Consider the following 15,647-nt stretch of genomic DNA (forward strand, 5'->3'; position numbering starts at 1 on the left):
TAAACACGAAAATCTGAGAGACCCGTATTTTTTTATATCGGTGAAATCTTATGTTTAGGGAGTGAAGCACTCCTTTGGAAAAAAATTCTGTAATTCTCTTTCGCGGCGAATTATATTGTCGAAAGTAGAAAAGATAGGATAAACTTTTTTTAACAAAAGTTTTACAATTTATAGAGTACTTTAAAATTGTAAAGAAAAAAATTTTGTTTTGTTTTGTTTAACAAAATACCCCCACCAACGAAAGTTTTTTCAAATTTTTCAAATTTTATTATATATAGTTAATTTTAGAAAAAATAAGCTTTACTTTGGCTGAAAAAATTTGAAAAATTTGAAGAAAACTTTGGGAGGTCTTTTGTTAATCAAAACAAAAAAATTTTATAACTTTATAACTTTAAAGTACTCTTTGAACTGTACAACTTTTGTTAAAAAAATTTTTTTTGTCTTTTCTACTTTCCACGATATTTGCTTTGAAAGAGAAAATTTTTCTTTAAAAGGGAGTTTTATCCCCTAAACATGAGATTCCGCCAATATAAAATATAAGAGTCTCTTAGATTTTTGTGTTTAACAACATATTTCAAGGAGAATCAAATCGGCGGATACCCGTGACCGTTCCTTTATAAGTCAAAAAGTCCTGTATCATTTTGATGATTTCAGTCCTGAAATAGTTAATGAGTTAATAATTCATAAAGATAGTCAAATTTGCCAGACCTACCGTCAAATCTAAGCGCGCAGCAAAATGCGGCTGTTCAATAATCGAGGTTGTTAGGGACGCAAAAGTTGTTTATAAGCGATATTGAAATAATACGTAGAATATATCTCCAAATATTTTCTCGTGCACTTATTGTTAGCAACGATGACCGCTGGACGGGCATATTTCTTTATAACGTGCTTACATTTGGCAGTAGGCCGGACAAATTCAGTTATCTTTATAAATTAATAACTAGTTAACTATTGCGAAAATTGTAAAATGTACAGAACTTCTCAACTCTGCAATTTAATTCATTTTACTTCTGTGCGACAGTTTAACCATTAATTATCGAACACCCTGTATATGTGTATGTATATATGTATATCACTTGCTTATAACAGCGTTCAACAGAAAACGTCTGTTGTAAGTTTCTTTATCCTAATTGTTTATACATTTAAATTCTATAACAAACTAACGACACGAACCAGCCATATTAACAAAAACTTTATATCAGTTGCAAATTTTGTTTGTTTTTCTGTTGACAGTAACAAACCGCCTTTTCACCTCCGCAGATCGACCACCGTCCGAAAACGCTCGGTCGAACAGCCGGGCGAGGAGCAGGCGCTTTGCGTCAATAATCCATATTCAAATGTACAGTGCGTTGCATTGATGCCTGGGGTACCGATTTTAGGGACCACGTTTCTTTCTTGATTATTTTTATGTTCATGACTGAATGCTGCGGTGATCGTTGACGGCAGCATTTGATCATGAACGTAAAAATAACTAAGAAAGAAACGTGGTCCTTAAAATCGGTACCCCAGGCATCAATGCAACGCACTGTACGTACGCAAAGAAAGCTCGTGGCGTGATCGTTGCTAAGCGGATATGCAAGACGATTAAAATAGCTAATAAGACTACAATACCAACAATAAGACCAAACAAGAATTCAACAGTTTAAAGGGATCACAGCTATGAGTCCCTCACGCCCCGCTATCGCGTTCCGGCGCGCGACCGAGTTTCGTGAAACCTAGCTAGATAAAACAGACCGCCTGTTATGCCTAAGAATAGCAGCACGCCGAATAATAGGCTGCGACGACAATCCGCACCCGAAAACGCTGGGAAGCACACGCGTCTGTTGCGAAGATCTCGAAGCCGTAAATTAAGAAATATGCGCGTCGATCAAGGCATTAATCTTGTAACACCATTCGGCAACACGACCGTGCCAATACTGCATGCCGACCATCACAGGTAAATTACACCGCCGACGACGTAAATTTACCGGTACCGTCAATTCTCTTGTACGTTGAGTTCCGCATTATACTCCGCAAATATTATTGTAACCATCGAGCTTAGTACCTACTTCAATGTTTCCTGTGTCATTCGTCGTGTCTATCGTTACACACGTAACTTTGTAAAACTCTTAGAATAAAGGTTCTATTTATTTTTCACCTAACACACGAGTCTAATTTTCATGAATCCGGATCATGCTCTAGTAGAATCTCGACGACCTACGCCCGAGCGCGATTTCATAAAAGAAAAACAGGTTGTTACAACACAATCATAGTTAATATTGTTGAATTTGAAATGGCCTATCAAGGATCCAAATGTTTGAATAGAATGTTCTATGTATATCCATACAATGTTCAATTATAATATTTTGAAATTAAAGACATTTGTTTTTTTTAAATATTGATAGAATATTCTGTGCTGTTTAAAAGTATTTCAATTATAATTCAATTTATATTTAGAACAGTTTTAATATAGAATTTATTTACTTTTGTACAATGACTCCTGATCCATAGATGCCACCATTTTCGTTTGGTCGTGGTCGAGGTAAAGAATAATCGTCACCGCATTCTCCACACTTACCACCGTTTTTTCCATGTTGAATCTGATAAGAAAGTTTGTTTCATTAAAATTGTAATTGTGATATAAATATATTTCTTGTATCCTAACTCAATTACTTAGAGATCAACAATTTTTCAAATGAGAAAGTATATTTTTATTAACGTAGTAATATATTGTAGTTTATGAAAGCAAAGATAAAAGTTCATAAAAGGAGAATAACCTCTGACGACATTGACCTTGATATATGTTATCAAGGAGAAGGTCCTGGACAACTTTTCCTTATAAATTAATCGGCGCTCTCGTACAGTTTTGGAGATATTCTTAGAGGAAACAAAAATAAAAAATAGTTTTTCTTAATTATTTCAGAAAATATTTATTTTACAAGAAAATGAGTCAAACAAAAAAATGAAGCTTACAAAAAACTCTACAAATAAGGTTCTATACATATTTTATCTAATTTCAATACTTTATTTATTATAATGGAAAAACTATTTTAAAATCAGTTTTTTTATTTTCATTAGATTAATTTATTTTCAGTAAAACTATACATTCAGTAAAAACTATACATATACTCACACATACACACGCGCGCGCGCGCGTGCGGGTGTGCATGGACGTGGGCGTGGGCGTGGGCATGAGTGTAAGTATATGTGTAGTTATTACTGAAAATAAATTATTAATGAAAATAAAAAAAAACTCATTTTAAAATAGTTTTTTAATATAACGACTAAAGTAGTAAAGTTAGGTAAAATATGTATATGATCTTTTTTATAGATCTTATTACAAGTTTTATTCTTTGTTTGACACAATTTTTTAAGTAAATATTTTTTGCAATAATTAAGGTAAACTGTTCTCTCTCTCTCTTTCTATATATATATATATATATATATATATATATATATATATATATATATATATATATACAGGGTGTCCCAGACCAATGTATAAAGATTATCACGATGAGGTAGAAGGGATCGAGATAAATGAAAAAGTTTAATACCATTTTGCGATATTTGCAATAATTTTTGAGTAATAAAATATTAAGGTCAGCCGAATAAGAGCGCGCGGAGAAATAAGCGGTCGCTCGTCTAAGCCGTAGGACCGCCCACTGCGGCCCGATTGTAGGCGACGGTAAGTGCGTGCGGCGAGGGAAAGGATAGCTTGGCACCGCACCGCGTCAAACCAGGCGGTCTTACGGCTCAGCCGACCAACCGTTTGCCTCTCCGAGCTCTTATTTGGCTGACCTTAATATTTTATTACGCAAAAATTATTGCAAATATCGTAAAATGGTATTAGACTTTTTCATTTATCTCGATCCCTTCTACCTTATCGTGATAATCTTTATACATTGGTCTGGGACACCCAGTGTATATATATATATATATATATATATATATATGTGTGTGTGTGTGTGTGTGTGTGTGTGTGTGTGTGTGTGTTTGTGTGTTTGTGTGTGTGTGTGTATATGTATATATGTTTTTTCTATCTCGAAAACTAGAAGAGCGCCGATTAATTTATAAGGAAAGTTGTCCAGAACCCTCTTCTTGATAACATATTAAGGTCAAAAGCTGCTCCCTTTTTATGGACTTTTACCAAAGCAAATTCTACTATGTTATAGATATAATATGTTGATTTTAAGATAATGCCATTTTTATAATACTAGACAAACCAAGCGCGCGCTACAAAGCTTCTAATATTTATATAATTTCTTACAATACAAATTACAAATTGAACATTACACTATTAACCTGTCAATACACAAAATATGCATTAATACCCAAAATATAGTGAAAATATGCGATCTCCGCGATAACAGCCATTCATGAAGTGAGCCCTGAATGACAACCAATCAACACCACGGAAAAGCGACAACAATAAACTTCCAGAGATTCGAGTATTGATGCAATGCACTTTTTAAGCATGCACTGTTTCAAATTTTACAATAATAACAAAATAAGTCTCTTACAAAATCATCCTCAAAACCGACAATAGACAATAATATTTCATTCTCACTAATTCTTACTTAATGTTACTTCTTTCTCTTTTCTTTTCATATAAGTTTATTTGTACAAAATATTTACAAGGGAATATAAAATAAAGATTTCTAGAAATACTTTACTTCAACATAAAATGTACGTTTTCATGAGACACGGTAGTATCTTTCGACAAGTAAACGCGTAGTGCAAGACTGCGCGTAAACCATGTCTTTCTACGAGCCAGCGACTTGCAAACATCCGTAATAATTTTAGAAGATTATTGGATCTCAATAACGGTTAAATTGATCAAAGAAGTTTGCCTATTTTTATAAGTGGTTTTTGAGTCCAATCATCAATCATATCCGCGTCCAATCATCAATCATATATAATTTTGTAGTTAATGCATTAAGGAGAATATAGTAGCATTAAGGAAAATATAGATTTAGAATCTCAAACTCCCGCCAAAAGTAGTTATAACCTCCTAACAGTATCATTTTATTTGTTTGACGGATTATCATCAGAACTGTCCAATACAACAAATATTACGTTCTGCTACAATATAAACATGGTATCGTGTTTTATTAACTTGCTTGGACTCTTTAAGAAATTTTGGATATGTACAAGATATTTTATTTTATTATTTGTATCAAAATATCTAAAGTATGAAAGATATGCGAAAATGTTCCAAAAGTTGTAGGGTGCGAAAAGAAACCTAAGAAGGTATCATTGGTTTAACCTTGGATGGTGCCGTCAAGCTCAGATCAAGGTCAATTTATTTTTTTTAAATATGATACTCTATTTTTGATTCCAGAATATAATAACTGGTGTCAAGAGCTTTTCAAAACAGCGTAAGTAAGTTACTTTTCGTTAAGTACTTTTCGAATTATAAGGCTTAAATGTTACATTCTATTGTAACAATAAGAATCATTATCGTCTTAAAAAGAAAAGAATTAAGAAAAAGACTATTTTTATGGTAATTTTTTTTTAAACTATGAACGATTTATTTTAATATTACATATATTTTAATAATTTATATTTTATCTATAACATTAATATATATATATATATATATATATATATATATATATATATATATATATATATATATATAGTATTACAAAGGATTGAAAAGTTTCTGATCTAATCAATAAAACACAAAGCAAAGTAAAATGTAGTTTTCAAATCTCTTTTTAACGCATCAATATACTTACTTCAACGTTTTTCTAAACCCTTATCTATAATATACAACATATTTTTGAGGGAAATTTACAATTTTCCCTTTCTGAAATATTACTTGTTTTTCAAGTTTCTTGTGTAAAATATGATTTGAGGAAGAAAACATCCGTTCGCGAGCATTATTTATTCTGGTTTAATATATATTTAAGGAGGATATAATTTTAAGAGAGTTGCGAGCGTTAAATGAACACACTCCAAGAAGACACATTTTCTGGCGGAACACTGTTATCGAAAAACAAACATTTGTAAACTAACGTACTCATTTAATCCGTACAGTATGTTTATATTTCCCCGCAATACACGTAAAACTTGATATGTATTTATTTCTTGCGTAGCGATCATATCGCGAATACCAGCTGTCTATCATGAAATCAATGAACTATTACTATAATCTGGCGAATAACTCACTTACAATGTTAGCAAAACATTAAGTAAGCGAGTGTCTTAATAAGTGAATATCATCTGGCGTCAAAAATGTAAAACGGATAACATTTTCTGAGGGCAATGATGACATACCGTACATGAAAAAGTTAAATTTTAAACTATACATTGTGGTATCTCAGTACGGTACGTAAAGAAAAAATGAAAATACTTTTATTAATTTAAATTTAATCTACTCCGATCTACATTGGTTCAATTGTTATTGAAATCCAATAATCAAGTGTTTTGTAATTCGTTGACATAAAGAACATGGGGCGATTTTGTGCGTTTATTTGCGCCTGAGTCACTAACGTATCTCTTGATAGGTAAAATGAGCCGATTTTGGCCTCTGAAACAGCAAATAGAAACGATATTTTTTGTAATTTTTATGCTGAATCTGATTCTGATCTTTAAAATATACTAGGCAACAAAATTATCGCAATACTCATTTATACCAAAATTTTACACAACTTTAAATAATCATAACTTTATTCAAAATTATCGTACTTGAAAGATTTTTTTTCATTTTAAAGCTTAAAGTCTCTACTTTTATTTAGTCAATTTTGAATTTCTGCTTTTTTTCTTCCGCTGTTTCTTTAAAAGTAAGGATGTGTTCTGTTTTCAAACATTTGCATAGTTTGACGCATTCCACGGAGTAGGATAAACTTTTTTTGCAAATGTCACGATAACCACTGTAAAATTTGGAGTTTTTCCTACAAATTAAAAAAAAATCAGATTTGTACAATTTTTTTTGAAGAGTTAGAATGTATCAAAGTTATGTATGCATTTTTGTCAGTTACCGCCAGCATTACCCGGATTTCGATTTGTCTCATTGATGATGAGGCAATCTTCTCTAACTAACGTTATTCGTCTTCGACCTTGTCCTCTTCTTCGACGAAATTCTGTTTCTTGATAACGAGCCTAAACTCGAGATATAGAGGATTGATGAATACCTATTCTCTTTGCAACATAACTATGATTTAATCCTTCCAAAAGAGCAATGATTTGCATACATTGAATTTTGTTCAAACTAGACATTGTTACTAGACTTTATCGTTTACTTCTTGAGTGATATAGTAAAGAATAAGTTTACACTTATATAAAGTTTTGGTTTTTACAGTTTTTGCATGATTCAGATAAACGCTGTGAAATGTAACGATTTACATTGATTCCTATAAAAACTGTAAACACCAAAACCCTATATAAGCGTAAACTTATTTTTTACTGTATCACTCAAAAAGTAAACGATAAAGTCGTAACAATGCTTAGTTTAAACAAAATTCAATGTGCGCAAATCATTGCTCTTTTGGAAGGATTGAATCAAAGTTATGTTGCAAGAAGAATAGGTGTTCATCGAGCCTCTATCTCTCGAGTTTAGGCTCGTTATCAAGAAACAGGCGGATTTTGTCGAAGAAGAGGATAAGGTCGAAGATGAAAAACATCGGCTAGAGAAGATTGCCTTATCATCAATGAGACAAATCAAAATCCAGGTAATGTTGACGGTAACTGACAAAAATGCATATATAACTTTGATACATCCTGACTTTTCGAAAAAAATTGTACAAACTTGATTTTTTCTTCAATTTGCAGAGAAAACTCCAAATTTCACGATGGTTGTTGTGACATTTGCAAAAAAAGAAATTTATCCTACCCCGTAGGATAATTAAAAAATTCATTCTGTGAAGTGCATCAAACTATGAAAATTTTTGGAAACAAAATACGTCCTTATTTTTAAAGAAACAGCGGAAGGAGAAAAGCAGAAATTTAAAATGAACCATATGCACTTTAAAGTAAAGACTTTAAGTTTTAAAATAAAAGAAAAATCTTTTAAGTACAATAATTTTTAACAAAATTATGATTATTTGAAGTTGTGCAAAATTTTGGTATAAATGAGTGTTGTGGTAATTTTGTTGCCTAGTGTATTTTAATTTGTTTTGAAGGTACTACCCAATAAACACAGATCAGTATAAGATATGTATAATAACCATTATAACCATACGTATTTTACGGTATAAAAACGTATGAGATAAACGTATATAATCCGTGGACATGTCCGCAACCCATCCCATTTTTTAACGTATTTATATATACGTAAAAAAAATGTATATATGTAAATGTATTATAAACATATTTATAAATACGTTTATAATATATAATATATATAGATATAATAATCATTATAACTATACGTATTATACGGTATAAGAAACGCATGAGATAAATGTATAATACACTTATAATACACGTATAATAATACACTTATTTTTTAATTTAAAAAAAATATATATTTTTTCTGTTTTAGTTTTTTAACAGATCTTATTATTCTTATAGCTTAATCTGTAGTCACTGTTTTGCATATAAGATTTTTTAATCACTAAATACTGTTACGCATTATTTTAATAACTTTGAAAACGCATTGGCGGGATTCGAACCTAAGATCTCGGAACGGTAACTTAATACCCTAACACTGAGCTAATTGTACACTTGAAATATCGTTAATAAAAAGTTATATTTGAAGTTATATTTGTTGAAGTTATATTTAAAAGATTTGAACGGGAAGAAACTTGCGTGTTGAGTACCGTGCGAACACTCACTAGGCCTTTGATTATTTAAATTTAAATATTTTTATAATAAACTTTGTAAATAATTAAAACTGTTTCTGTCCATAATCAAACCAATAAAGATAGTAAAAAAAAAAATAAGAATTGGAAGTAGTACTGGAGCATAAAGAATTATTGACGTAAAAAACAAGTTACAGAAATCAATTTTGCAACTAATTGTTATAAATAAATTATTAAAAATTTACTGTAGAGGAAAACTAATTGCGCCAATCGATTCTACGGGAAAAATTAGTAAAGAAATATATATGACTCTTTCTTAAACCATTCATATTTTATGCAAAAAAAATAAACTATATAAATAATTAAAACCGTTCCTGCTTATGGCCAGACTGACAAAAGTAGCCAAAAAACAATCAGATATAGGACCTGAGTCTGAAAAAACATTATTAATGTAAAGAACACGTTGCAAAAGTCAATTTTGCAAATTAATTGTTATAGACAAATTATTAAAAATTGATTGTAATGAAAAACTGCGCTAATCGATTCAACGGAAAAAATTACTAAAGAAACATATATGATGCTTTCTTAATTATTATAGTTGTTATAAACAATATCAATTGCAAAATTATTTTTGTAAGAGATTATACTTATACTAACAGGAAACGTTAAAACAACGTAAACTGATTATAATTTTTAAACGTATACTAATATACGTTATAAGATTCATTTATTATTATACTCATACCAACGAAAAACGTTCAAACAACGTAAATTTATTACAATTTTTAAACGTATGTTGATACACGTTATAAGATTCGTTTATTATTATACTTATACCAACAGGAAACGTTAAAACAACGTAAACTTATTACAATTTTTAAACGTATGCTGATATACGTTATAAAATTCATTTATTATTATACTTATACCAACAAAAAACGTTCAAACAACGTAAATTTATTACAATTTTTAAACGTGTATTGATACACGTTATAAGATTCGTTTATTATTATACTTATACCAGCAGGAAACGTTAAAACAACGTAAATTTATTACAATTTTTAAACGTATAATATTATATGGTATAAGAATTGCTTATTACTTATACCTATATTAATTAAAAACAGATAAAAAATGTACATTTATTACAACTTTTAAACGTATAATATTATACGATATAAAATTCGTTTTTTATTAAATTTATACCAATTAAAAACGTTTAAAAATTGTATATCTATTACCATTCTTTAACGTATATTATTATATGGTATAAAAAACGTTTATTATTTACACCTATACCATTTATATACCATTGATACGTATATTATATCACATTTATACCCATAAGTGTTTATTGGGTAAGATCAGCATATGAAACTATTAAATATCTAATACCGTAAGTTATTTTTATTGAATTTTAGAAACGTATTAATTTATGTTTTTTGCTAATTAAACATGATAATTTTTCTATGTCTAATAGTTTATACGTTCTGTTTGAAAAGAATAAAGAAATTATTAATACCTAAAAATGAAGACATAATTCATGGAAATTATTTCAAATGTTCAGTTTACAATAAATCTTGACTACGCCACTTGAGAGCATAACTGTTTATTATATTCTTCAAGAATTTTTTCCTAAAGTATTTTAAATTATACACTCGTCAACAAAAAATAGAAAACACTTTCCAGACACCAAAAATTAAGCTATTTTCAAATGACTACAGTTCGGCGAAAAATCATCGCAGATAGAAAATGAAAAAAGCAGCTTTTGAAGCTTGAAGTTTCAACTTTAAAGCTGTATCAACAGATTTTCAAAGTTCTTTTAATTTCCTTGTCTTATGCAGTAAAGAAGCACACCTTATTTTGTTCCTTAAAATTTTGTATTTTTGTCACTTTGCAGTTCAATAAACGAATTTTTTTCAAACAATTCAAATAAAGTTTCATAAACTACAATATTTTACCTTCAAAATGCTTTTTTTAAAATTTTTCTACGATTTTATTTGACCGAGTTACGCAACTTTGAAGCTAAACCTGCATTTTTTACAAATAATCCGTACTCCGTGAAAAATCATTGTAGACAAAAATTAAAAAAGCATCTTAAAGTACGAAATTTCAGCTTTAACATGCTATCAATGGTTTTCAAAAATTTTCTCAATTTCTCAGTGCTATGTCCCAAAAAAGATACACTGTTTTTTTTATAAATTACAAATTTTTGACAACCGGTAGCTCAATAAAAAAATTTTTTTTTGACAAATGCAATGCAAATGCCATAAAATATGACATTTTCTCTACAAAATGTTTTTTTTAATTTTCCGTCGATTTTTTTTGACGAATTACAAGATTTCGAAGAAACACAGTTTTTATAATACATTTTTCCAAAAACTGATGTTTACCACCGACATTAGCATTAAGGTACTTGAGCCGAATAAGGCCCAGTATTAAATAAGGCCCACTTTTAAATTTACCATTTAAAAACCCGCTTTATGTTTGAAATATATGCTTAAAAAATATGTCATAGGAAATAGATAAAGACTGAATAGGAAATTAATACCGATGGCAACACGTTTATTCAGTGCAAAGAAAGCTTGTAACAAAGTGGGTAAATCAGTCGTTTTTATAAAAATGTGTTGTAAATTTAATAAGTATACATTATTTTATGGTTTATTACAATATATTATAATGTTATTCAACTTTCTAACTATAGGAAAAAACAAACATGTATCAATTTTTGGAATAAATATACTTTTTTATAAATAATGTATTAAGAAATAAGGCCCACTTGTACCTTAATTATTATAACCATTGTCATTTGTTTATTATGTATGTGGCTTGTAACAGAGAATAACGATTTTCAATGATACTAACTTTCCATAAGCTAAAATTGCACTAAAATAGCCAGAATTTCTTATAGTTAAAATATTAATTATAGACAAAACTAAAAATAATTGTGATGTTTTACTAGTATAATAGATCTTAAAGGATTTCGTATTTGTGATTAATAATCATTTTAACAGTGAGTTGGAAAATAATATTTAATTCCTTTGTTATTTTCAATTTATTTTTAATTTGGGCCTTATTAAAAACACAAGAATTTAATAAGGCCCAATGTCAGAGTTTAAAAACATTTCTTTTTTGTTTACTTAAAAATGTTTTATATAGAAGATAATTTTATTTTAGCGAGTGATTGGAATAAACATTTTATTCTCATTCAGTTTATTTTAATATCTTTGTAAATAGAATTTATAAAAAATAAAATAAGTTAGGTGGGCTTTATTTGGCTCGGGTACCTTACCTAATGTGCACCACATGGAGGTTGATGGTCGGATTTTTGCACATCATGTGTGTATGTGTGTGTGTGTGTGTTTGTGTGCGCGCACGCGTGCGCTGCGTGTGCACGTGCGTGCGCATGAATGTGCAAGTGCGTGTGCATGTGCGTGGGACACAGCAGAGGACATAAGGACCTCGCAGTTCGTCACTTCTGCAGTATTTAATGATTCCAAACGCTCTCTGCTCTGTGTATGTGTGTGTGTGTGTGTGTGTGTGTGTGTGTGTGTGTGTGTGTGCGCGCGCGTGTGTGCGTGCGTGCGTGCGTGCGTGCGTGCGTGTGTGTGTGTGTGTGTGTGTGTGTGTGTGTGTGCGCGTGTGTGTTTGTGTGTAAGTGAGTGTAGGATAAACACTTGCAAGTAGTAATATGTAATTTCCGTGCAAATATTAAATACTGCAGAAGTGACGAACTGCGGGGTCCTTATCTCCGCTGTGACACACACATACACGCGCGCACGCAACCGCATACACAGGCACACGCACATACACGATGTGCAAAAATCCGACTGGCAATCTCCACGTGGTGCACATTGGGTAGTGCTAATGTCGGTGATAAGCGTCAGTTTTCGGAAAAATGCACTGTAAAAAATGTGTTTCTTTGAAGTTTTGTAACTCGGTCAAAAAAAATCGTAAGAAAATTAAAAAAAAAGTATTTTGTTGAGAAAATATCACACTTTATGGCACTTGCATTGCATTTGTCGAAAAAAAATTTTTTTACTGAGCTACAGGCTGTAAAAAATACGTAATTTTAAAGAAAAAGCAGTGTATCGTTTTGGGGAATAGCACTGAGAAATTGAGAAAATTTTTGAAAAGCAGTGACAGCATGTTAAAGCTGAAACTTTAAAATCCTTTTTTAATTTTTTGTCTACGATGATTTTTCACGGAGTACGGATATCATTTGTAAAAAATGCAGATTTAGCTTCAAAGTTGCGTAATTCGGTCAAAAAAATCGTACAAAAATAAAAAAAAGCATTCTGTAGGCACAATATTGTAGTTTATGAAACTTTGTTTGAATTGTTTGAAAAAATTCTTTTGTCAAACTACAAAGTGTCAAAGATACGAAATTTTAGTGAACAAAACAAGGTGTGCTTTTTACTGCATAAGACAAGGAAGTTAAAAGAACTTTAAAAATCTGTCGATTCATCGTTAAAGTTGAAACTTCAAGCTTCAAAATGCTTTTTTTATTTTTTATCTGCGATTTTTCGCCAAACTGTAGTTATTTGTAAATAGCCTAATTTTTGGTGTCTAGAAAGTGTTCCTTATTTTTTGTTGACGAGTGTATTATAGTATTCTATTAATGAAAATTTTAAGATTTACAAAATAAATATTTCAAAACACTAAAATCAATTTTGATTGAATAAGTCATTTTTTATTTATTAATTGTATTATTCACATATCTGTCAATTTTAATTTAATAGAAGGAAAGGTAGAATTATGGCTACTGCAGTAAGCATTACGACTAACCCTATTATCTCTGTTATTAGATAAGTTTAACTAGATGCATCACAAATTATAAAATAAAAAAATTTCAAGTATAAAAGATATACATAAATTGCAAAAAGAAAAGAATATAAAAAAAATAATGAAACTAATTACGACTATCGTCCTATCCGTTGTCTCTGGATTTGACTAAGACTATCAAGTATTGATAGTCTTATTTAAATTAAAATTTTTCCTTAATTTTATTTTACCAGTGCACAATAGAAGATCTCGAAAGATAGCGCATTCATTCTTTTTGTATAAAATATATTAAATATATGACTTTAGTACAGTACAAACATTTTGGATTGACTATTTCGAATTCGCCATTGATTTTAACATTTAATTAACGGATTTGTAATCACCATATCTTAAAGTGCATGTCCAAATTAATTTTGATAAGATTCGTTTGCTGTAAGGCCGCCCTCTTAGATCCCCTATTTCTATAATTTCTATAATCATTTTTAATAACGTGATCAATGACTTTTAAGTGCCAATTATTATGAGAAACTTGCAATACATTTGATTCATGATAAATTCTAGTCTACATATGAAAATGGAACTTGCAAAAGAAAACACGAAATAACACTAAAAAAATCTACTTTCCCCATGCTTCTGGGAAACTGTCTTTCAAGAATGAAACTGTTTTCATTATTTTATGTGAGTCCAAAACAACATTTTATAATTTATTAAGATTTGCCAGCGGGGTCCTAAATTGGACTTTTTAAACATCCTCTTTTATTTTTTAGGTGTCTCTATTTCTATCCTGTTTTCTCTTCCATCCATTATGCAGTATCGGCATATTTTTATAAATTACGTCTTAAGTAATAAATATTTCATAACTTCGAGAATATTAAACGAATTTATTAAACGACATTTTGATAAATCGTACGAGTTTCAGTATATAATATTGATTATACATAACATTGATTATTAATAAAGTTATTAAATAAAATGTAAATGAGTGCCACATTTACTATTTTTTTCCTTTGTTGTTCATTTTATTGTAATTTTACACTTTTATTAACATACGGACCTCAGTAACTTTTTATATATTTATTAACTGTTATATATTTACTAGTTTTATATGTTGATTTTAATACTTTCTTAACAAATTAAAATTTTTTAAAAATCAGAATCAGATTCAGCAGCAACTATTATTTTTATACGGTACTCCCAAAGCCAAAGTCAGCCTATTTTACCCATTGTCTTTTAAAAGTTCCATGTTTCAAAAAATCGTTGTGATTTGAACGTTGAAATTTGACAAATATACATCTTAATATTACAAGAATAAAAATCAGAAAAAAAACAAAAAATACGTACTTTTTGTTGTTTAATTAACTTAAAATTCTCTATATTGATATATTTTTAATACAGTTTAAAAAGCGAACAATTAATATCTAATTTTAAAAAATATCGATTAACGTCAATAAATTTTTACAAAGTTTTATAATCGATTTCATAGTTCTATATACATACACCATATCCGCCGCAGGAGTGTTGATTATCGGTATAATTAGGTTCTACAGGAAAGCCTTTTCTCCACGCACTACTTCTATTTACAGGATCCATCATCATTCCGTGCCCGTAAATTTCCTGCATATTAATGGCGGTCACTAGCGTCAATAGCAATAACTTTGTAAATGCCATTTTATATTTTTAATTGTGTACAAGAAACCAAATTTTGAAGCCAACTATGTGAATGTTCGCTTTAATTTACTTTATATACTTGTGCAGATTGCCTGATAAGTCACTCGCATGTAATAAGGAATTAATAATTACTCATAAATTATCTTATCAGTTTCAACGAATCATACAAAGTAAATGGATTAAAGGCTTCGTTAAACTTTATTTTTTACATTATATATAAATATATTGGGTGAATACAAAAATTTGCAAATTTATTATTCAAAACTTGAACCGATCTATTATTAAAACTTCAGAATTAATTAAGTATGTAAAATTTTTTTATTAATGGTGTAATTGTCACCATCTCCTGTAATTTTTTCCGAATATTCTAATAGCATACTTAGGATTATCATAATAATCTCGGTTTTGCGTTGAGAGAAAAAGAAATTGGATTTTTGACGGCTTTCAAAAAATATGAACTTTTTT

General features: G+C 29.7%; 1 protein-coding gene across 1 annotated transcript in view; it reads right to left on the bottom strand.

The window, feature by feature from the left end:
* The window catches only part of LOC105205882, a 26,319-nt gene extending 11,073 nt beyond the window's left edge, over nucleotides 1-15,246 (bottom strand). Inside the window, exons 1-2 of the mRNA XM_026141112.2 lie at nucleotides 15,012-15,246; nucleotides 2,464-2,579 (exon numbers count right to left, since the gene is read on the bottom strand). Coding sequence (XP_025996897.1) covers nucleotides 2,464-2,579; nucleotides 15,012-15,182 — 287 coding nt within the window. The 5' untranslated portion in view covers nucleotides 15,183-15,246. The remainder of the gene's footprint in view (nucleotides 1-2,463; nucleotides 2,580-15,011) is intronic.
* Nucleotides 15,247-15,647: the final 401 nt, after the last annotated feature.

The sequence above is a fragment of the Solenopsis invicta genome, chromosome 13, assembly GCF_016802725.1.
Source record: "Solenopsis invicta isolate M01_SB chromosome 13, UNIL_Sinv_3.0, whole genome shotgun sequence".
Classification (NCBI taxonomy): Eukaryota; Metazoa; Arthropoda; class Insecta; order Hymenoptera; family Formicidae; genus Solenopsis; species Solenopsis invicta.